The sequence below is a fragment of the Chaetodon trifascialis genome, chromosome 17 (assembly GCF_039877785.1).
Source record: "Chaetodon trifascialis isolate fChaTrf1 chromosome 17, fChaTrf1.hap1, whole genome shotgun sequence".
In the NCBI taxonomy this organism is placed as follows: domain Eukaryota; kingdom Metazoa; phylum Chordata; class Actinopteri; order Chaetodontiformes; family Chaetodontidae; genus Chaetodon; species Chaetodon trifascialis.
In genome coordinates, this window is record NC_092072.1 from 2,929,230 (window position 1) to 2,950,838 (window position 21,609).

The window sequence follows — 21,609 nt, forward strand, 5'->3', positions numbered from 1 at the left end:
AAAATTATACAAAACTTTATGCCTTAACGCAATTTAAATGACAGCAACCATAGAGACTAAAACCATTCTTTGTACCAGGCTGTAAACGTCTTTATTTTTACTGTGAAGTTGGGGCTTTTAAATGGGGGTCTATGGGAATTGATTCAACTTTGGATCAAGCCCCGAGTGGCCGTTCAAGGAACTGCAGTTTTTGGCACTTGGCTTCATTTTTCAGCCCCAGAGGTTACCGCCTGTTCCAGACCTTTGACCTGCTGCCAAAATATTTGATTTTTCTTCAAACTGGTCTGGTGACCCATTGTCAGTCGATCCACCAGAGCTTAGATGGCTATATCAAGAATGGAAACTCCACCTTCCTACATGGGTGGATACCTATGGACCAAAAAGCAAAAGAAAAATGGTAAACGTGTGGATGTTATAGGTCAACTTAGAGAAATTACTACTCATTTCTCATAGAGGGTAAGAGCGGATTTCCAAAAATGTGAAAATCAGAGCTGAAAACCTCATGATTTTAGCCAATAGATAAACTAACAATTACTTTGTTGGCATGAAGCAACTGTGAGGCTTTGAACTATTTTTTGACAAACAGCACTTCCTCGATCTGTCCATTTGTTCTGCGCTGTCTCTCTGGTTATAGTGTGGGTTGCCAGATAAGGCTGCTGAACCCTGGTTTTGTCCGCTGCACAGGTGCGATGATGCAAAACCTGGCAACCACATTGTGATGACAAGATTCTGGGAAGCCGCACGGCACCCAGCTGTCGCTTGCCAAGAAATAACACGTAACACTGCCGAAAACCCTGATGTATTTGTGTAGCCCACGGATTAAACAAATGAGATATGTGTTAAGGTGCCAATAGGTATAGATTTAAGAGCCAGGCTTGCTGTTTCACCCATTTCTCCGGGCTTTATGCTAAGCTAGGCTAACTTCTTCAGCTGAGTACTTAACACACAGACATGAGATTGATACCAGTCTTCTTATTTATGCTGGAAATAAAGCTAATTTGCATGTTTCCAAAAACGACTTTTGTCACGCAAGGATTGTTGATTTTGGATGCTGATCTTCATCTTTCTTTTGGCAGTAACCTGGCAGCACACTTGGATCAACTAGGCTTTGAGTGCCTTGCTCAAGGGCACACTGAGTATCAGCAGTTATCGAGGGACTGACCAAGGAGCCAGACAAATCCAAATAAATCGATCATGTAGCGACGTTGTAGCAAAGCGCCTTCTCCTCTTTCATAGGGATTTCTGCAGCTGCATTGTTTCCAGTGCCTGTGTGGTTAAATGCTCACACACACACACACACACACACACACACACACACACACACACACACACACACACACACACACACACACACACACACACACACACACACACACCGAGCATCATCATGTCTGAGTGTGGTGGAGAAGGATGGATTATGTAACTGTATATACATCGACTGAACCCCACTGCAGCACCGGAGAGGAAGACAGGGACACACACAGCGAGAGGGACCCGGTCCTCCCTTCATCTATTTTTACCTCCTCTGTCGGGCGACGAGCCTCTGCACCCCATCCTTATCCCTTCATCCCACCCCTCCGTCCATCTCCTCCTTTTTAATTAACCCTCCTCTTCTCCTCCTCTTCCTCTCTCCATCTCCCTCTGAGTCATCTCCCCTCCCCCCTCTGTCACACATCTCACCCCCCTCCTCCCCTCCTGTTTTCCTCTCCCTCTCCGTCTCTCTCGCTCTGCCTCTCCAGTATTTTCTCGGTCGCCGTGAAAGGCAGAACGCACACACACACACACACGGGCGGCAGGTAAAGGCAGGAAATCCTCTCTTCCTCTTTTCATCCACTCCAGAGATTTTGTGTTTTTGCATCCATTGTTTTTTCTTCTTCTCTTTGATCTCGTATTGATTGATATTGATTGGCTGCTGCTCAGTGAAGGAAGGATGCAGAATGATGCTGTGAGATAGAAATGCTTCACTTGTAGGTGTTATTGTGTGTGTGTGTGTGTGTGTGTGTGTGTGTGTGTGTGTGTGTGTGTGTGTGTGTGTGTGTGTGTGTGTTTGCTTTATGCATTTTTTCTGATTCCTTGGAAAATGGCTGTCGCGTGTGTGTGTTTATGTGTATATCTGTGTGAAAGAGTGTGTGTGCATATATAGTATATCTGTATATGTGTGTAGATGTGTCAGGTGTTACTGTGTGTATGTGTGAATGTGATATTTCTTCATGGCAGTCAAATGTGTGTGTGTGTGTGTGTGTGTGTGTGTGTGTGTGTGTGTGTGTGTGTGTGTGCGAAAGGAGTATGTGTGTGTATGAGTGGATCCTGCAGTCAAGCGTGTGTGTGTTAGACTGTTGATGTGTTTTAAAATAGCAGGCACAGGAAAGTGTGTGTGATGTGTGTGATTTTGGTGCATGTATTTTCGCTCTGATTTTTTGGAAAACGACCGTCAAGTGTGTCTGTGTGTGTGTGTGTGTGTGTGTGTGTGTGTGTGTGTGTATTCATGTGTGTTTATTTAGGTGTGCGTTTTGGCTGCAGGAATATGGTGTGTGTGTGTGTGTGTGTGTGTGTGTGTGTGTGTGTGTGTGTGTGTGTGTGTGTGTGTGTGTGTGTATGTGTGTGTGTGTGTGTGTGTGTGTGTGTGTGTGTGTGTGTGTGTGTGTGATGGGATCAGACAGTCAATTATGTTTGAGTCCTTGGTATGTCAAGTGTTAGATGGGTGGTGTGTGTGTGTGTGTGTGATTTCTTGGAAAATGGCTGGGAAGTGTGTGTTTAAGCTGCAAGAGTATTAGGTGGCAATCAATGATTATCAATTATGGTCTGGTGTGTATGTGTGTGTGTGTGTGTGTGTGTGTGTGTGTGTGTGTGTGTGTGTGTGTGTTTGATGTCTTTTAATATGGCATGCATGGGAATGTGTGTGTTTGTGTGATTTTGCGCGTGCGTGTGTGAAGCCTGAAAGCGTGCAGCATGCGTGTGTGTTTGTTTATGTGTACTGTGGCAGCAGGAACATGGTCGAGTCCGTGTGACGTGTGGGTGGATGTGAAGTATGTGCGTCAAAGTACTTGAGATAATTGCAAGTTCAAGCTATATATGTGTGTAAGAGTGCTCCACTTCCTGTGTGTGTGTGTGTGCGCGCGCGCGGCTGCCATACGTGCAGTGATCAGCCTTCTGTTCTCCTCTTCATCTTCCTTCTCTTTATCCCTCCATTTCTCCTCTCTTCTCCAGCCAAATAGGGTCATTTAATTATTTATCTCTCTCTCTCCTCGTCTCTTTGTCTCTCTATCTCTCTCGCCCTGCCTCATTTTCACTCACTTTCCATTTCGTCCTCCATCACTCTCTCTCTCTCTCCTTCCTCTTGGCCGTTCTTATGTCTCTCTCTCTCTCTCTCTGATATTTATATTTAAGTCTGTTCCTCCTTTCTGTCTTTTTCTCTTCACTCCTCCCTGCCTTCATTTGCTCTCTCCCTCCATCCATTAGCCATTTCCTATGTGTCTCTTCCTTTCTCATCACATTTATTTGGAAGTGCCGCGTACAAAAAAGTTTTTCCAATTAATCATAATTTCCAGCTTAAAATCCTAAAATTAATTTTTAGCTTTAATCTGTTAAATAATAAGTTGTTGACCTACTGTACGCGACACAGCTGTGTTTTTTTTATAGTTATTTCATCATAGTGTTCGTTCAGTTCTGTTGTGGATTCTGGGTTAATTTTGGATGAATTCAGCAATGCTTAAAAAAAAAACCTTTCTGAGCTCTTTCCAGCTCTGACAAGCTTTTCCACACAGCCTCATGGGTATTGTAGTGTTTAGAGTCATTAGATGTACCAAAGAAGAAGAAGCAGAGACCATTCAAAGTGATGGCTACAATGTAAACCTGTCGTATTATCAAATCATCCAGGAGACTTCGGTGTTTCTATGTTGAGACCAACCTTTGGCTGCTCCCACTCAGCAGCTTTTTTTGGTCTGTAATTTCAAAGCTTTATTAGCTGTTTATCAGTGAAATGTTTCCAATTCAGCTCTTGATTTACACTTTGAAGCAATTTTTCATTCTAAAGAAAACAGCTGGTTTGAGGATTTTACTAAAAAACGACAATAAGTAAGTCATCTCAATCATCACTTCGGACCCACCGTGTCTGTATCTGTAAACTCTGCCTGCGTCTTCTTATTTTGCTGTGTTCGCGGTGTTTCTGGGCGTCGACCTTTGGGCAGTAGGTGTGCAGCCCCCCGGCCACCAACAGCGTGCAGGGTGTAAAAGCTAGGTACCAGATGATAAGCAGAGCCCAGAGGGGCTGCTGAGCCACCGAGGAGGGGCCAGCTCTGAATGTTGTGTCTGACAAATCCTAATATAAGCTCCCAAAGCAAATTCTGGGAAGTGTTTTCATGTCTGCAATGAGTGTATCTGATGTCATTTAAAGGGGTGCTCTGCATCATCTGCAAGAGACAAAAGAGGTGGACGAGTGGCCCCGATATCTTGACCTTTTTTCCAGTCACAGTATATAAGGCTATAAAGTTGCCCTGATGACATCACCAGGGTTATTTTTTTCAGACTTTAGAAAAGAAAGCATCAGACAGCTGATTCTGAGTGAGTGAGCTGATCTGGTGTGTAAAATAGGCGGAGTGTCCCTTTAATCTTTGAGGCTTGAACTGAATCGGACTGAAACGAAGCGGGATGCAGATATTGAGCATTTTTATGCATCCTTCACTCTATTTTTTCTCTCTTGCTTTATCTACAGCCCTTCCATCTTCTCTGCCTGTGCGAGATTTAGTTTCCTCTCCTCTTTCTCTTTCTTCATCCATCTGCATTTGTCTCTCCCTCTGCAGTCTATCCTCTTTCCCTCCATACTCCAAGCCTTTATCTTTTCCTCTCTCTCCTCACACAGCGATATTGTAGATATAATGATGATATACCGTCCTCCCTGTCCTCTCCCTGCGTGCCTCCATCCCTCTCTCCCTTATTCACTCCGGCTCCCCGGCTCACGTGTTTTTTTTTTCTTTCAGTGCTGGTATATTTTCTGCTGAGCACTGCAGTCTCTGGTAGGTGTGGTGTGGTGCGTTCATGGGTGTCCTCCCTCTCTGCTGCTGCTGCTGCTGTAGAGCTTACGTAACTCAGAGCAACGTGCACAAACAGCACTGGGCGAGAGACATAGACAGAGATGGAGATCGAGAGAGGAGTGATGAGTTAAATTCATTGAGGTGGTGACAGGCTGGAAAGGAGGAACGTGTGTTTATCGATACGAGACAAGTGTGTGCAGAAAATATTGAGAAACACCTCGCTGGTGTCGTGCATACATGACCGACATCCAACCATTTAATACCACGCAGTGAAAATACTCCACTACAACTAGTGGTACTGCATTCAGTACTAAAGTGAAAGTACATAAATATTAGCAACATATTTTACTTAAAGTATCAAAAGTAACAGACTGCATTCATGTGTTTGCTGCATTTAGCTGCTGTATGTTTCAGGTTGAGCTCATTTGAACTGCTTGATATCCTGTTGGCTGCTTTAATCTACAGCAGTGCATCATAATCTGTAAAATCATCGTATGTTTGCAGCATGGCCGTCCTGTGAGAACCACGTATCTCCAAAAAGTTTGACAAGCTCAGAAAAACAGCCTGTTTTCAGCTGATCCAAGAGGCTTTTTAAAGAGTTTATTGAGCTGAAGAAGAGGAGAATTTTCTCCAGAAATGAAGGAACTCGTCATCCTTCAGTTTATCACAAACGTTCACATTCAAATTCATGATTCCAGTTTTGGAGATACATAGTTTTCATTGGACAGGAAGGGCATGAAAAATCCACCACCTTCGGGTTAGGGTCAGGGTCACCTTAGCTTCATCCTTTGCTCCCGTCATAATTGCTGCTGTGACAGTACACACACATACACACACACACACAAACGCACACACTGCACAGTTGAGGGTGACAAAGCAAAATGTTTTAGCTCTTTACTCGACGTCTTTGTTGCATTAAGACGCTGTCTGTCTGAAATCTGCAGGATTTCTGAAGACGTTTCTGATTTCAGGTGTTTCTGACGTCATTGTTACAGATCGGCTCACAAAGACTTTAACGTCCCTTTATTGCTCCACACTTCACGACAAAGGCCCTGAAAGTTATTAATGTAAATAGATTGTGATTGAAGATGGAGTGCTTCACGCTTCTCTGTGCTGTAGGACTGTTTGACTGTTTGAGTTGGGGAAGTTAAAATGAATCAATCATCAATCAATCAATCATGAAAATTTGTAGCCACCACTTTTTCCAAACTTTTCCCTTTAAATCTTAAAAATACTAGAGAAGTTTTTTCAGTCACTAATCTCTGAGATTTCCCTGAGGGACCATCTAGTGGCCACTAGAGGAACAGCACCATGAGTTGACACGTAGCTAATACTTTTAGCCACACTAAGGAGCGTGACATTAATCCACTACTCTGCAAAACTGACATACTCTGTGTTCAGTGCCAGTTAGCAAATGATAGCATTCTAACACACTTGGCTAAGATGATGACAGTAAATATTATCAGCCAAACATCAGCATGTCAGCATTGTCACTGTGAGTTAGCATGCTGACGTTAGCATCTAGCTCAAAGCGACACTGTGCTGCCTCACAGAGCTGCTAGCATGGCTGCAGACTCTTTGAAATAGCATTTAATGTATCACAGATATTTATGTCTGTCATGTAAACACATGCTGACTAAATTTCACTGGGTTAAGAATATTTGTGAATATGTAATATATATACTCTCAAAGTGCCTGCTTTGAAGATGCGATCGGGAACGAGAGAAAAAAGGAGAAATTGCAGAATTTCTGATGTAAAACTGCTGGCATGCGCTCTGCATACTGCTGCTCCACCCTCAGGAGGGTGTTTGGAAAACTGCAGTAGTCTAGGGTGGGGCTTCAAAACAGCAACATAAAAGAGAGAGAGAGAGAAGAAACACCATAAAATTAATATAGGCCAGTGGAGAAAATCACCCACGCATCAATCCCCTTGACTCCGTGTGTGGAAGTTTCTGTATGCTGGCGGCGAGTCAGGCGCCTTATCTGCTGTTTCTTATGCTGAGCACCATTTATACATTTTGCTGACGCTTTTATCCTCTGTGACTTACAATGAGTGTAAGAACTGAATAAGCACAAATTCGTAGGTCGCCGACATCGTAATGGACCAGCATTGAGGGGAACAAGGTTCAGAGCAGTTGTGAAAATGGACGGAAATATCCCTGAGTCGCTCAGAAGGACAGAGGAGGTACGAAAGAGGAGTGCTGAGCGAAGGAGTCAGAGGACAGGAAGGGAAGACAGGAGGAGTAATGTGACTGAGAGGCAGGTTAAAAGCAACACACGGGAGGATTTATGTCCCGGAGGAAGAGATGAAAGGTAGCAGGGAGGCTAGCAAAGAAGAAATGCACAGCTTTAAATGTCTCAGGCTGTGAGTCAAATAAACACCAAGAGAAATTACAGAGGAGCTAAGACAAAAGACAAAATAACAGATGATACAAAGAGAGACCCCGCCATTAAAAAGCTCGTCTGAAGGTTATGTTATCACTGTTTCTATGGCGGCAAGTTTACACACGAGTCAACTGTTACACGATCACGTTAGACTGTGGAGAACAACATGAGGCAGTCAGCCGAACATCTAGCTAAGAATTACTGGATGCCACCACGAATCTAGTCGATTGTAATTAATGTGGCATCAGGTGAATGAACACAAGCAGTTTGTGCTTTGAATTATTTCATTCATTCAACATTTGAAACATCCATTCAGAGCAAAGGCTGCAGTGCAGGTGGAGGTCAAGCAGAGCTGACGGGCTGTGGAAACGTAGCTAAGCTAACGAACAGAGGAGTGAGTGATGAGTGACGTTTTGCTGCCTTTTCATCTTTTTAAAGTTAAAGTTGGCTGCCTATAGACTGAAGGAAGATCATTGAATTCACTGTGCGGCTGTTGCATCATGTTGACATCATCAACGCACCTTAAAAGTCATAAACGTTCCACTTGTTTTTATTGGCTGTCCTGCACGACATGCACTTTATTCCTTGATCTTCAGAGCGCGTGAACATGTAATTTCACACAGATTATGTGAACTCAAAATGTTCTTTTCCTCACTTGAAGAAAAAAGTGGCAAAGTGTCGTTCATGCACTCAGCTAAAGCTAACACATCTTCGTTTTAAGAGGCAAAGAGAAGAAAACACGCTGAAGCGGGTCACGTTTGGTCAGTCAACACGTAGACATCATGTATTGACCTGCAAATAACAAAATAAATCCTGCTAAGGTTGCAGAATTGGCTTCACAGTTTCACAAATCAGAAGAAAAGCAAAGTTTTGAAGGGCTGTGACACATTACCAAAACCCAAACACATCATCTTGATGATGATGTGAATGAAATGTTTAATAAAACCTCTTGGAACTGAGGTAAATATGACAGGAAGGAGGAAGTCAGGTGACGTTATAGAGCGAAAACATCCAGGTAGGGACGATGTTTGTGTGTCAAAACAACATCCGATTCTTTATTATTCTCACCATGAGGACAAAGCTTTAACTTTAACCCAAACCATGATCCTAACGAGTCACTTTTGTGCTTAAATCTAATTAAATGTTGTTCTTGGCGGCACGGACAAACATGGATTTTAGCATTTAATTTGGAGGACTTGTTGGTTATTTCCTTTGTGCTCACCAACAAACACACACTGGTGTGAGGAGTTTCTGCCTACATTTCTGTATCAACAGAAAGCATCGACTTTGCTGTATGAATCTTTTATTGTTGCCTTTTTTTACGGATACACGCCCTGTAATGTGCGTGTTGGCGTTAGTGAAACTGAGCCACCATTAATGTAATTATCTGCACCTGCACTTCGAACTCAACATGAAAAAAGGAAGCTTTAAACCACTGCAGCATGAAATACGATTTCCCCATGGACTTGACTTCAAACGGCACATATCTGGTTTGTTCTCTGAGGGAAACACAGTGTAGTTTTGCACTGATTAATGCACACTAAAGAGGAACAATGAGAAAAGACGTCTCTACAGGAGCTGACACGCCCTCTGCTATGAATCTCTGCTGTATTTGAAAGGACAACTTCAGTACAGTGACACGTTTCTGCAAGCCAGCAGGGAGCCAGATTTGGCTCCTCACCGATCGATGAAGTATTCATACGCTACAGAGACGAGAAAGGCATGAAAATCCTTTTTTGACATATCGTTGCAGTGCTGCGTGCGTGGAATATCAACGAGGACGACGAGGGAAAACACTCACGGAGGAGATCAGTATGGATGATAGTGAAATGACAGTGAGGAACAAGCTCATAATGTTTCGGACTTTAGGTCTGAGCGCGTTAGTAATGTCACAGTGATACAGAAATTTAAAATGCATCAAACAGAATTGATGCATTTTTAATCTGTGGTGTGGAGCAGTTCAGTCTCTCGCAGTGAGAAACCAGTCCTTTCATGTTAATGATCAGAAGTGAAACTAAGAAAGGGCTGCACAGTGAAATGAGCTTATTTTGGACATAAAGCAGGTGCTCTTTAAATTAAATCTGATTTCTGTCCTTGAGATCACATCTAATCTGAATATGTCTTGCTATTTGAAAATCCATCACTTTGGGTGTAAAATCCCTCTTATGGTCTCAATAACCAGTGAGTTTCAAACTATTTACAGTAACAGTAACATAATCTCATCTGAAAACAGCACAGAGACTATATATTTAATGTTTTTCCTCATCAGCTTCATTGATTTTTGTATCAATCTGATGCAGCAACACGTTTCACAGACTGGGAAAGATGTGGAACGCTCCAAAAACACCCGTTTGGAACGTTCCACAGGTAAACAGGCTCATTGGTAACAGGTGATAGTGTCATGAAAGCTCATAGAGGATGGAGCGAGGTTCACCACTTTGTGAACCCATGACTGGATGAAGGAGATTACTGCATGGACTCAGGAACACTTCAGGAAATTTCTGAGCAGAGGTTGAAGCTGCCGTGCACTAACCTCTTCAGACGAATGCTCTTGTGGTGAAGTTGTTTTTCAAAGCATCAGATGGGACCCAGAGATGCGTCTTTCCTGCGTTATTGCTGCAGGATTTTCCAGAGTGCTCTCCTGGGAGGGAAGAAGCGACAGCAGTAAACAGCCGCGGTTGAAAGAAGAACATGCAGTGATTGTGAAGGCAGCACCAGGATCAGACTGATGGCTAAAATGCACCCGTAGAACCACTCTTCTGGTTTTCTTTATTTAAGCAGGTAAAAGCCTGAGAGTGCAGACAGAATATCCAGTGAAGGCTGTCGTCTGTCTCTGTCCATTTTAGCAGGATACTGAGGCGCTAGCTCATCATTCTTTGAGTTTGTGATAGTTTAACCGCCCCTAATCCAGTATATTTCCTGTTTAAATAGGGTGTTGGACTGGGACACTGAGGATTTTCTGGGGACTATTTTCAGTGGTGGATTAATACACATTTGGAGCTCTATTTATTTAGTAGAGCTGGTATTGGGAACAGCAGCATGATGATTGTTGACATGGAGCTCCATGACACATACACTACTTGGCTTTGTTGACAATAAGAAAAATAGAGAATATCACCAGTTTCAAGCATGGATGAAAGCAACGCAAACAGATGCATAATTTACTCTGTTTCTGGGGACTTTTACTGCAAACTGCTTCCAGAGACAGAAAAGCAAATGCAGTGTGTGTGGCCATGTATTACTCATGCTGTGGGGGCATAAATCTGTTTTCACAGCCTCAAAACTGCCAATCTGTCAAAAAAATGGCCCAATTTGTTCTCAGGTGGGGTGTTTTATCAACGCATACTACACACATTCCCATAATGCAATTGAATACAACAGATCTGCCACTAAGTCTCTATGTAAGAAGAATACGCTGTTTAAATCTCCCTCATGCAAATCACTAAATTTTAGGGTAAAGACTTGGGTTAAGGTTCAGGTGGGGTTAGGTTCTGGTTCTGGTTAGGGTAAGTCCCCAGGAAATGTTATGTCCCCAAAAATGATGGAAAAATGACTGTGTGTGTGTGTGTGTGTGTGTGTGTGTGTGTGTGTGTGTGTGTGTGCGTGTTTGTATGTGAGGACACTACACAATCCTCTGTGGTGAACTTTGATTTTCACCGTGAATCTGCAGTGATGGTGTTTCATGTCTCCCCTGGCAGGCTGTTCTGTGTGTGTGTGTGTGTGTGTGTGTGTGTGTGTGTGTGTGTGTGTGTGTGTGTGTGTGTGTGTGTGTATGCACAGTGTAAAAATAGACCTTCTTGGCCATGAAGATTTCTCTCTCCCTTCTCCTTTCTCCCTCTTTTTCAGTTCAGTCTGAAGTCGACATAACCGTCAATATAACCGTCAAAAACCAACCGTCTCTCCATCAGGATTCGTAACACACATCACAGGATAAAACATCATAACGAAGCCTCTTTTCTTCTCCGTGTCTCTCAGGATGTCGATCGTCAGCATCGTTGCCAGGGAGATCTTGGACTCCCGGGGAAACCCCACTGTGGAAGTGGACCTTCGCACAGAGAAAGGTGACCGCTGCCACGCCTGTCTGCAAATATCAGAGGAAGAAAATAACATGATGCTCACCACAACGGTGTCTGCTCGCATTAATCATGTCAGAAATTTGCCAAAGAGCATTAAGAAAGCTTGGCAGCGCAACAGCATCTGGGCTGTAATTGTAAATTGTTTCTGACATCAAACGACCGTCATTTGACCTCTGTCCAGATCAATCAGTTCCCAGTTCAGTGAAAGTTGGGGGTTGGAGTTTTCTGTACGATGAAGATGTCAAATTAATGAAATTTTACTTTAAACTTTATTTACTGCTGAGATTAGATTAGATTTATTTAGATTTCTCTGTCAGAAGTTACTGTAGAGGATGAAATGTGTGAAATGGCAACGCACAGATGAACACTTGAACATCACAATCCTGGAACTGAAGTCGAGCAAAGAAAAATGAGCACATTTAAAACTATGAACCGCGCAATACTTTCCTCTTCTCCTTTGTCCATTTCTCGCGTTTCAAACCTTCATTCTTTCCCCTTCTGTCCGATCGTCAGGTCTGTTCAGGGCTGCGGTGCCCAGTGGAGCATCCACAGGGATCTACGAGGCTCTGGAGCTCCGAGATGGAGACAAGAGCCGCTATAAGGGCAAAGGTACGGAGACAGGTCAACTGAAGCTAACTGCCTGCTAGCACTAGCTTAATTTAGCATGCAGACATCATGATAGTGACATCAATGACAGTGTCAAACTAGCCTTTTAACGGAGCTTGTTCGCTGAAAATGGGGACGTGAGGTTTAATATTAAGATGGTTGATGAGAGCCAGAAGACTCAACCATAAAGTCCAGGTGCATCAGAAAAACCGAAACAATACGCTAAAAAAAAAAAAGAAGGCTAACATCTGCTTTGAGTTGCAGAGCTTGTATTAAATCTTCCCTCTACCTGTCCGTTTCCTCCTCCAGCTCTCGTTCTAGTTGCTGTAATTTCCCTTTTCTGACTCACTTACCTTCATTTGTTCTCTCCTCCAGGTGTTTTGAAGGCAGTCGGGCACATCAACGATACTCTGGGTCCCGCTCTTATAGCCTCTGTAAGTCACCAAAATGTTAACACAGTGTATTTGTCAACAGCCACATTTAAATATACAAAGTCTGACTGTTGTTCTTTTCAATTGCCAGTTTTTCACGTTATAGCACCAGTGAAATTTGTTTTTTTGGCAGTATTTCAACAAAAAGCGCTTGCGTGAGTTAAAATCTGTGATTAGTTCAAAGATAAAAATGCACTCTTAGTGATGCTGGCCATTGACCGGATGATGAAGCCATGTAGTCTCTGTTGAGACATGCTGTAATTATGAATCCTGTTTTATGTGATGAACGATGGACATGTTGAATAAATAATAAGGCGCACATTAAAAGCAGCCTACAGACCGTCTGCAAACACAGGCCTACCTGCACAGCCATTTGTTCACATGCTAACAGTTCTTCCATTTATTGACCATGCTGGTGATTTCAGCACTTAATCTATTTGACTGATCTGTTAACGGGGGGAATGACTCAGGCTTCATCAGTTTCTGTGATTGCTGATGTTATTGTGTTGGTGGGAGATCTGAGCGCATCTAATGAGATCGACCACAAACATTATCGCCATCTAATCTGCAGCGTTTCATTAACTCACTCGAGTGTTTGGCGACTGTTTCTACAACCTCTTTGTCTTTCTGCCATCTTCTCCTCTGCTGAAGAAACCCTTTGAAAAGTCCTCCTAACAGGTTTTTCTTAAGGGCTAAGACGCTTTGTGAATAACTTTTATCTTAACTATGATCTAGTCTTAATTTTAAAGGGGAAATCCTTAGAAAATCATCATAATTCTAACAGAACTGGGCAAAAAGGGGCTTGACGAAGATGACCCCAGGCTTCAAACATCCCTTTAGAAACCTGTGAGTGATGTCATGGATGTCTCAGGGTCAGACCGTGTCAGTTAGTGAGGCTGAAAATGTCCCGTTTGGACTTTAAATGTGAACAAAATGACCTTGAACAGCAGGTGGCGCTGAGCGCAGGTTCAGTCGATCGATGTGCAGATCACATCTGGATGGGCAAACAGGAAGCTGTGAGAATAAGATAAAGTCTTTTCAGCTATCGGTAACGGTGGAGTAAAGTGTGTGTGTGTGTGTGTGTGTGTGTGTGTGTGTGTGTGTGTGTGTGTGTGTGCATAGATACTGGGAAAGAAAGATGATGACAATATGTCTGTGTGAGAAAAAACTGTGAGTGAGTGAGCGAGTGACAGGAAAAGTGAATGAGGTGTGTGTGTGGCTGTGAGTGTAAGAAAGTGTACGAGTGTGTGTGAGTACAATAGTATGAATCAGATATCCGCTGCAGTGCAGTATGGGTAATCTCCTCCAGCAGCAGATGTTTTGCCGGGAAATGAATTCCGGTCATCAGTCAGGCGGGAAGAAGCAGCCGAACGGCTCTGAGTTCCTGAACGTCCTGTCAGAGAGACAAATGTGTGTGTGTGTGTTATTCCAGCGTGTTTCTGTGCGTGTGTGTCTGCAGGGCATCAGCGTGGCGGAGCAGGAGCAGCTGGACAACATGATGATCGAGATGGACGGCACAGAAAACAAATGTGAGTCAAAACAAGTCGCGACGACTAAGATCACGTCGGCGGAGGCCACCAGCCTCCCGCTCGGCGTCCGCTCGTGAAGTCACACACATCCTGAAAAATGGTTTCACCAAAGGCGTGTTTGTCACAAAGTGGCACCAAGAGGCAGAAATACAGACAAGAAGAAGACGCTGCTGTTCCAAACACGGCCGAAATAACTGCCCTCTTCATTTATTTGAATGCACAATCAAGCAAAGTGATCGTTTCTGGCTGCAGGGGACGCAGCAGTGAAAGTAATAGTGCTGGGAGAAATTAATTTCAGCTGTCAGACTGCTGTGAAGAAATTTTAATTTATTATCTGTCTGTGCAGAAAAACACAATTATATCCAGGTCTGCACAGATAAAATGAACTCAAGTCACAGAGTCTCCTCTCCTGACTGACGGCATTGGGGTTAAAATAGCAAGTTACTATTAACTGTTTAAAAAACTAAAATAAATATTTTAGTTTTTATTTCTCAGAATAAACACTGAACTTTGAGTGCAAAACTTGAATGAGAATCACGTTCATCGTCTCGTCACGCTCGACCTGAAGCTCCTCCAACATGTTTAACTGCTGCAAAAGCTCACAAAGGAAAACCTGCTTGAGAAAGAACGTTAATCCAGAAATACCGTAGGATGGGTTATAAAGGCAAATAATGACATTATTCATTTTCTGTCTAACAGCTCAGTTTGGGGCCAACGCCATCCTGGGAGTGTCTCTAGCCATCTGTAAGGCCGGCGCAGCAGAGAAAGACGTCCCCCTGTACCGCCACATAGCCGACCTGGCTGGAAACACAGAGCTGGTGCTGCCGGTTCCTGTAAGACCCAGAAACTCACTGCACGACATCCACACGCAGAGCTGCGAATGCGTTTCCTCTGTCCTCTCATTCCCTCTACCACCTCCTCTCCTTGTTTCCTCTCCTCTCTTCAGGCCTTTAATGTGATAAACGGAGGTTCCCATGCAGGTAACAAACTGGCCATGCAGGAGTTCATGGTTCTCCCTGTTGGAGCTGAATCTTTCAAGTAAGACTTTTTTTCCCCTCAGTTATCCTTCATCGTTTATGTCTTTGATTCTTTCTCTCCTGCTGATGTTGGTTCCTGCCACCTCTTTCGGTCTCTTCCTCCGTCCCTCGGTCTCTCAGGGAGGCGTTGAGGATAGGATCGGAGCTGTACCACACGCTGAAGGGGGTGATCCAGGAGAAATACGGCCAGGATGCCACCAATGTGGGAGACGAGGGAGGATTTGCTCCCAACATCCTGGAGAACAGCGAGGGTGAGAGTCTTCAAAGTCCAGCCTCAGACTGTCTGTCACTCTTCTACAGAAGCTTTGATTCTCAGGGTTTGGCAAGAAAATCTGACATAATTAATCTTTTTATGTCAAATGAAACGTTCTGCGTAAAGGTGAAATTCATCATCATTAATTTACATCCTGAAATCACTCATTGAAAAGACTGAACTCTATTTGCTGCAGCTTTGATTCAATGGTAGCAGCTTTTAGTAACAGTAATGAAACTATGCACCGTAACCTTTAAAGGACCAGCGTGCTGGACTCAGTGGCATCTAGTGGCGAGGTTGCAGATTGCAGCTAACTGAATGCACCTGAAGGCGCCTCACTCCCCTCTTTCCAAGCATGTAGGAGAATCTACGGTGGCCACAGAAAAATGCAGAAATTGCAAAAGGGCTCTGGTTGGAGTCAGTGTTTGGTTTGTCCTTTCTGGGCTACTGTAGAAAATGGCAGTGCAACATTGCAGACTGTAGACTTTGAGTTTTAGGCTGTTTGTAGCCTGAGAGGCAAAGCCCAGGGCACAGAAGCAATAAGCACATCATTATTTCCATCATTATGTCTTACGTTTCCTCCCGTCTCCGTCGCTCCCCTCTTCTCCGTCCCCCTTGGTCTCACTCCTCAGCTCTGGACCTGCTGCAGACGGCCATCGAGAAGGCCGGCTTCACGGATAAGGTGGTGGTCGGCATGGACGTGGCCGCCTCAGAGTTCTACCGTGAGGGGAAATACGACCTGGACTTCAAATCCCCTCCTGATTCAGGGAGACACATCACTGCCGAGGAGCTGGCCGACATCTACCAGGGCTTCGTCAACAACTACCCAGGTGGACTAGATTGGCTGTTTTTGTTGATCTTCAGCCAGATGCAAAACAACTTTCACTAACTTTTCCCCCCTCGTCCCTCCTTCCCAGTGGTGTCCATCGAGGACCCGTTCGACCAGGACGACTGGGAGGCCTGGTCCCGCCTCACGGCCCAGGTGGGGATCCAGGTTGTGGGGGACGACCTGACGGTGACTAACCCCAAGAGAATAGAGAAAGCTGCCGAGGAGCGAGCCTGCAACTGCCTGCTGCTCAAAGTCAACCAGATCGGCTCCGTCACTGAGGCCATACAGGCGTACGTTCAAGAAAAGAAAACTAGACCTTTTTTTAGCTCCAGTTTTTTAGCTCCCATCTAAAATATTTCACCATTTCAGGCTTCAAAATTTAAATGTGTTAAAAGTTCACTAGATGCACGATTTCACAGTGTGCTGACATTAAATATATATCAACATAAAGACATGAATGAAATGAATGAGTCAGGTCAGCTCACGATGGTGTCTTTACAGCAAATTAAACACAAATATTTAAGCAGATTTCCAGAAAATCTGCAAATATTAGGAGTTGGTTCACAGAGATAAACAACTGGAGGCTCTAATTTAAGAAGAAGAGGCTGTGACAAGAAGACATTAAAGGAGCTGCAGTCAAACCTCTGACAGAGGAAAACAACCAATATTTCGACTTTCTTTTAATGCACAAATTGAAAACACACAGAGCTGCTGTTCAGTGTAAGCTACATCTGCTCTCAGTTGCTTTTGATTAAACTGACATATAACGTAGAAACAGGTCAAATCCATCATTGAAGTGATAAAATCGGCCTCATTAGGAGGCCTGCAGGCTGTGCACGTCTCATCACTGCCAGTGCCAACGCTGCACACACGCTACACACACGCAACACACACTGCTACTCTCTTCACCAAAAAAAAAAACATGGCCGCCTCGGGCACGCCGGTGAACTTGGGCTGACCAGAGAAGGTCATCCATCTTGGCTGACATGACAGAGAGGCCTATAGGGAGATACAGAGAGAAACAGCTGCCCTGCCATCGTTCACAGATGTGGACACACACGCGCGCGCACACACACACACACACACACACACACACACACAGGCGGCCAGCATGTTGTCAGTCACTTCACATCATTACCTGTCAGCCATGTTGACCTCGTGCCAAAGACGCGCGGCGGCAAACGGACCTTTACAGAAGATTAATGAAGGACAGGAAGTGACGGGAGCTTTTTCGTATGAAGATTCGCTGTCAGTCAAACACGTTGATGCTGCTGGCTGGGACTGCTCGCGTTGCTCATATTTGTTGATGTCTTTGTGGAGAGACTGTGTACTCCAGTCGTGAATGCGTGTCATCAATCTCAGACTTAACGAAACGTCACTCAGGGTTATGAAGCTATCAGTCATGGCAGTGTGGCTGGATTACAGCAGGAGGAGGGGAGAAAGATAAAATGAGGGAAACGACGCCGATGACAGTAAAGATGATGCATTGCGCCCGTCACGCGAAAAGCTTCCTGCATCGTTAATCTGATATATTCTTCTATTAGCTCAGCGGGCTGAGTGGGAAACTGAACGTGGGCTTGTTCATTTGATTAAAACCTCAAATTTGACCCGAGGCATCGGCGCGGCCTTCATTTTCATGTGGTTAGCAGGTTAATGTGTCAAATGAGCTGCAGTCACGAGTAAATCACGGTCAGACGAATTAACACTGAGAATAATCACGTTAAGCAGACGTGCGCAGTGTTTTAATGAGCGTCTGAACTCACGCACAGTCTGCGCCCTGCGTTCACGCTGAGAATTAGCAGCTGACATGTCGTGAACTTTATGTATAGTTGAATCTGAAAGCTGCACGGAAGCAGAAGAATAAGCAGTGTGAGCCGTATGAGAGGACATGAAAACCTGCAGCGCGCTCAGCTGCTGCCAAAGACGAAGGTAAACAGACAAACTGAAAATATGAGGGCTGCTTCCTGCTGGGTTTGGGGTTTGGGTTATTCATCACGCATCGTGTTTCAGACTGAAGGAGCCTCTCTGTGCACAGTTTTTACCTCCACATGTTGATGGTGGATAAGCTGGAGAGTTTCCAGCTAATAGAAATATAAAATAATGGAAATTAAGATAACGTGTCACCTCACTCTCACTCCTCCTGGATGCTTTTCCATAGTTTGTTTATGAGTTGAAGGCATGCGATCACATCAGGACACCGAGGTCGAAACCCCTCATATATGTTCATCCTTCAACATATATTTTTATTTTGGAATAAACTGTCTGCTTGTGTCTCAGGTGTAAACTGGCTCAGGCGAACGGTTGGGGCGTGATGGTCAGCCATCGTTCAGGAGAGACGGAGGACACCTTCATCGCTGACCTGGTGGTGGGACTCTGCACTGGACAGGTACACACACACGACCTGGAGGCTTTCCTGAACGTTTGCAAAGACGATAATTTGAGCTTCAGACCTTCACCTTCTCTGTTGCAGATTAAGACCGGCGCCCCCTGCAGATCTGAGCGGCTGGCTAAGTACAACCAGCTCATGAGGTGAGTGTGCTGCAGATACAGCCGTCTCTGTTTGATCTGACTGAACTGAACCCTGCGATGCAAAAGAGAACGAAAAGTGCATAGAATTTCACATTTCGCCTTTAAAGTCTGGCTTGAGCTTCTGGAAGCACACGTGAAAGCTGTCCTAAGGGACAGGAAACTGGAGCAGGCTTTATAAACCCAAGGCCACTCCCATCTCTCAGCTGCAACCAGTTGCCTTGATGACACCCCCAGAAACACACCTGATGGCTGAAGCCTACGTTTACACGTAGCAGGGTATTTTGGAAATCAGATATTTTGGCCCCTCTTTTTTCAAAAATAACATCGTGCACACAACATGGTTTTAATGACAATTAGCAACTCGCTGCTGCTGAAGGTACAATCATTTCCCGCTCAGTGAAATATTTAATTCTTACTTTTTTAACATGCTCTGCGGCTTCTTTTGGCTCAAAATCTGCCAGCAGCTCTGCTGTAACGTGGCTCTTGGCATCACTGGGCTAATTGACGTGACAGGCGACAGCAGCACCGGTGTCACCCCATGTGTCCGAGCCAGTCAGCAGCAGGAGAGGAGGAGGAGGAGGAGGAGGAGGAGGAGGAGGAGGAGGAGGAGGAGGTGGGATCGGCTCAGCGTTGTAATCCCATTGGACTGCCGAGGAGACGCGGGAGAGGTTGGGGGGGTGGAGGGACTTACAGGGGCATTAACCAGTGATAAACGCTAATCAGTGCAGTCAAGCGTGCACACGTGCACAGGAGAGAAATGAGTTATTTATCCTGGAGAGAGGTGACACGTCGCTTCTCAGAGGGAGAATTCCAACACTGAATTTCCAACAATTAAAAAGATTTAAATCAAAATGAGTTAATTTATGTGATGAGCTCCAAAAACTCTGGATTCTTTTGTTTTGGTTGAATTATGACATAATAAATGCATTAATATGAAGTCAACACAAATAATAATCAGTGTTGTATTTGACTTTATTTCTCTCTTTCATTTGTTTTCATTTTGGCTTTTAAAATCTAAAACATAACATAACACAACATAACATAACATAACACAACATAACATAACACAACATAACATAACACAACATAACATAACATAACATAACATAACATAACATAACACAACACAACACAACACAACACAACACAACATAACATAACACAACACAACACAACACAACACAACACAACACAACACAACACAACACAACACAACACAACACAACACAACACAACATAACATAACATAAAGCTTCCTGCTGCCCCTCATTAAAGCTCCAACTGTGTCTTAATCCGCCTCTGAAAATAGTCCCCAACAAATGTGCTGATCCCTCCTGTTTGTTGGATCCAGTGAGCAGCTGTTTTATTAAAAAATTAAACTTATATTTGTGTTTTAAAGATGAATGTCTTCAGTGGGAACGGGTGGGCTCTGCTGACAATAAGAGAAAAACAGATCATCAGCTTCGTCTTTTCAGTCCAAAATGACTCTTTAAGGAGTTTGTAGGTTTGCTGGAAGAAGAGCTCGCTTGGTTTTAGCTTTTAAGTTTTAATTTGTCACTTTTTGGAGCAGAGCTGACACCTCAGCGCTGACGATGATTCACTCTCTGACAAACGTTGTGTTTCAGATCAAAATGTGCTTTTTTTGTTGTTTTTGCAGCTTTAACATCATTTCTCGCCGCTCTTCGTCTTTTCTTCTGTGCAGGATCGAGGAGGAGCTGGGCGACCAGGCGCGCTTTGCAGGCCACAACTTCAGGAACCCCAGCGCCCTGTGAAACTGACAGACGAATGACTCACACACACGCACGCACACACACACACACACACACTGACAGACAGTACAAACATGGAGCGAGCCATGCACAACGTAAGATCACACAGATCATGAAAAAACACACGAGCAAAAGAGCCAAGCAAAAAAGAAAAGAAAAGAAATTATGCACTTATAGGTAGAGAGACGATGCTGTATGCACACACACACACACACACACACACACACACAGAGTACGAAAATGCAACTTGCGCTCATGCACTTGCAGGGGAATACCATAAAAATATCTAATTTCTAAGCCAGACATGCACTGTTACTGTAGTTTTAAAGGAATAGTTCATGTACAGCCAGAGGACAGCGCTGCCAAAATAAAGATTATTGTTGTAAAAACAGAGAGACAAATAAGTAGAGATATAATAGAAAAACGTAGACTGAAGCACGCAACTGAAAGAGATGAAAATACATTTAAAAAGACCAAAAGAGGACGACGCACTCGCAGAGAGAAACACAAAACAGCAGTTTCAGGGACTGAGTGAAAAAACAAGAAAACCACACAAACACCTGAACACTTACACACTGAGCTGTGTCACACACTCACCTGGACACTGACGTACCTGCACTCCGCCCACCTCTGCCCCCCCCACCTCTTTTCGCCTCCTTTTCCTTCTCGTCGGGTCCGTTTCTCAGTTTCAAACCCTTTTTTCTTCCCGCCCTGAAGTGATTCTGATTATTTGTCCTTTATGCTTGAAGTCCTGAAGAAAAAGAAGAAAAAACAAAAAAACCTGAATCCCTTCATTCCTTCTGTTCCCCCTGAATGTCCATAGAATAGCTGTGTCTAAAAAGATGAAAGAGAATTAAAAAAAGAACGCTTGTCATTGAAAATAATGTGAAAATATGTGAAATAAAAAGATGTTAATTTACAATTTCAATCACAGTTCAAAGCTTTTTGTCTTCTTTGTGTCTGCTTCTTGTTCTGTTTTCCTGAATTAAATTAAATTATGTTTATGTGATTATCAGTAAACTCTCTCAGCAGCTGTAATTTTAAATATCCCCCCAGTTTGTCTCAGAAACACACACAAAGTGTGTCTGTTCTGAAAGTGAGTCTGACATGAAAACGTCTGTTTTATAATTTCATT

General features: G+C 43.9%; 1 protein-coding gene across 2 annotated transcripts; it reads left to right on the plus strand.

The window, feature by feature from the left end:
• Nucleotides 1–1,338: 1,338 nt before the first annotated feature.
• LOC139345459 (gamma-enolase) lies at nucleotides 1,339–21,402 on the plus strand. Of its 2 annotated transcripts, XM_070984052.1 has the most exons (14): nucleotides 1,435–1,796; nucleotides 10,038–10,196; nucleotides 11,391–11,476; nucleotides 12,005–12,100; nucleotides 12,473–12,531; nucleotides 13,988–14,057; nucleotides 14,757–14,890; nucleotides 15,004–15,095; nucleotides 15,215–15,345; nucleotides 15,980–16,177; nucleotides 16,265–16,466; nucleotides 18,454–18,562; nucleotides 18,647–18,705; nucleotides 20,408–21,402. In XM_070984052.1, the coding sequence occupies exons 3-14, from the start codon at nucleotides 11,392–11,394 to the stop codon at nucleotides 20,475–20,477; spliced, it is 1,305 nt and encodes a 434-aa protein (XP_070840153.1). In that variant the 5' UTR covers nucleotides 1,435–1,796; nucleotides 10,038–10,196; nucleotide 11,391; the 3' UTR covers nucleotides 20,478–21,402. The 2 variants fall into 2 exon arrangements, with proteins under 2 accessions (XP_070840152.1, XP_070840153.1); XM_070984051.1 differs by lacking the exon at nucleotides 10,038–10,196 and having other exon boundaries at nucleotides 1,339–1,796.
• The last annotated feature ends 207 nt before the right edge of the window (nucleotides 21,403–21,609 follow it).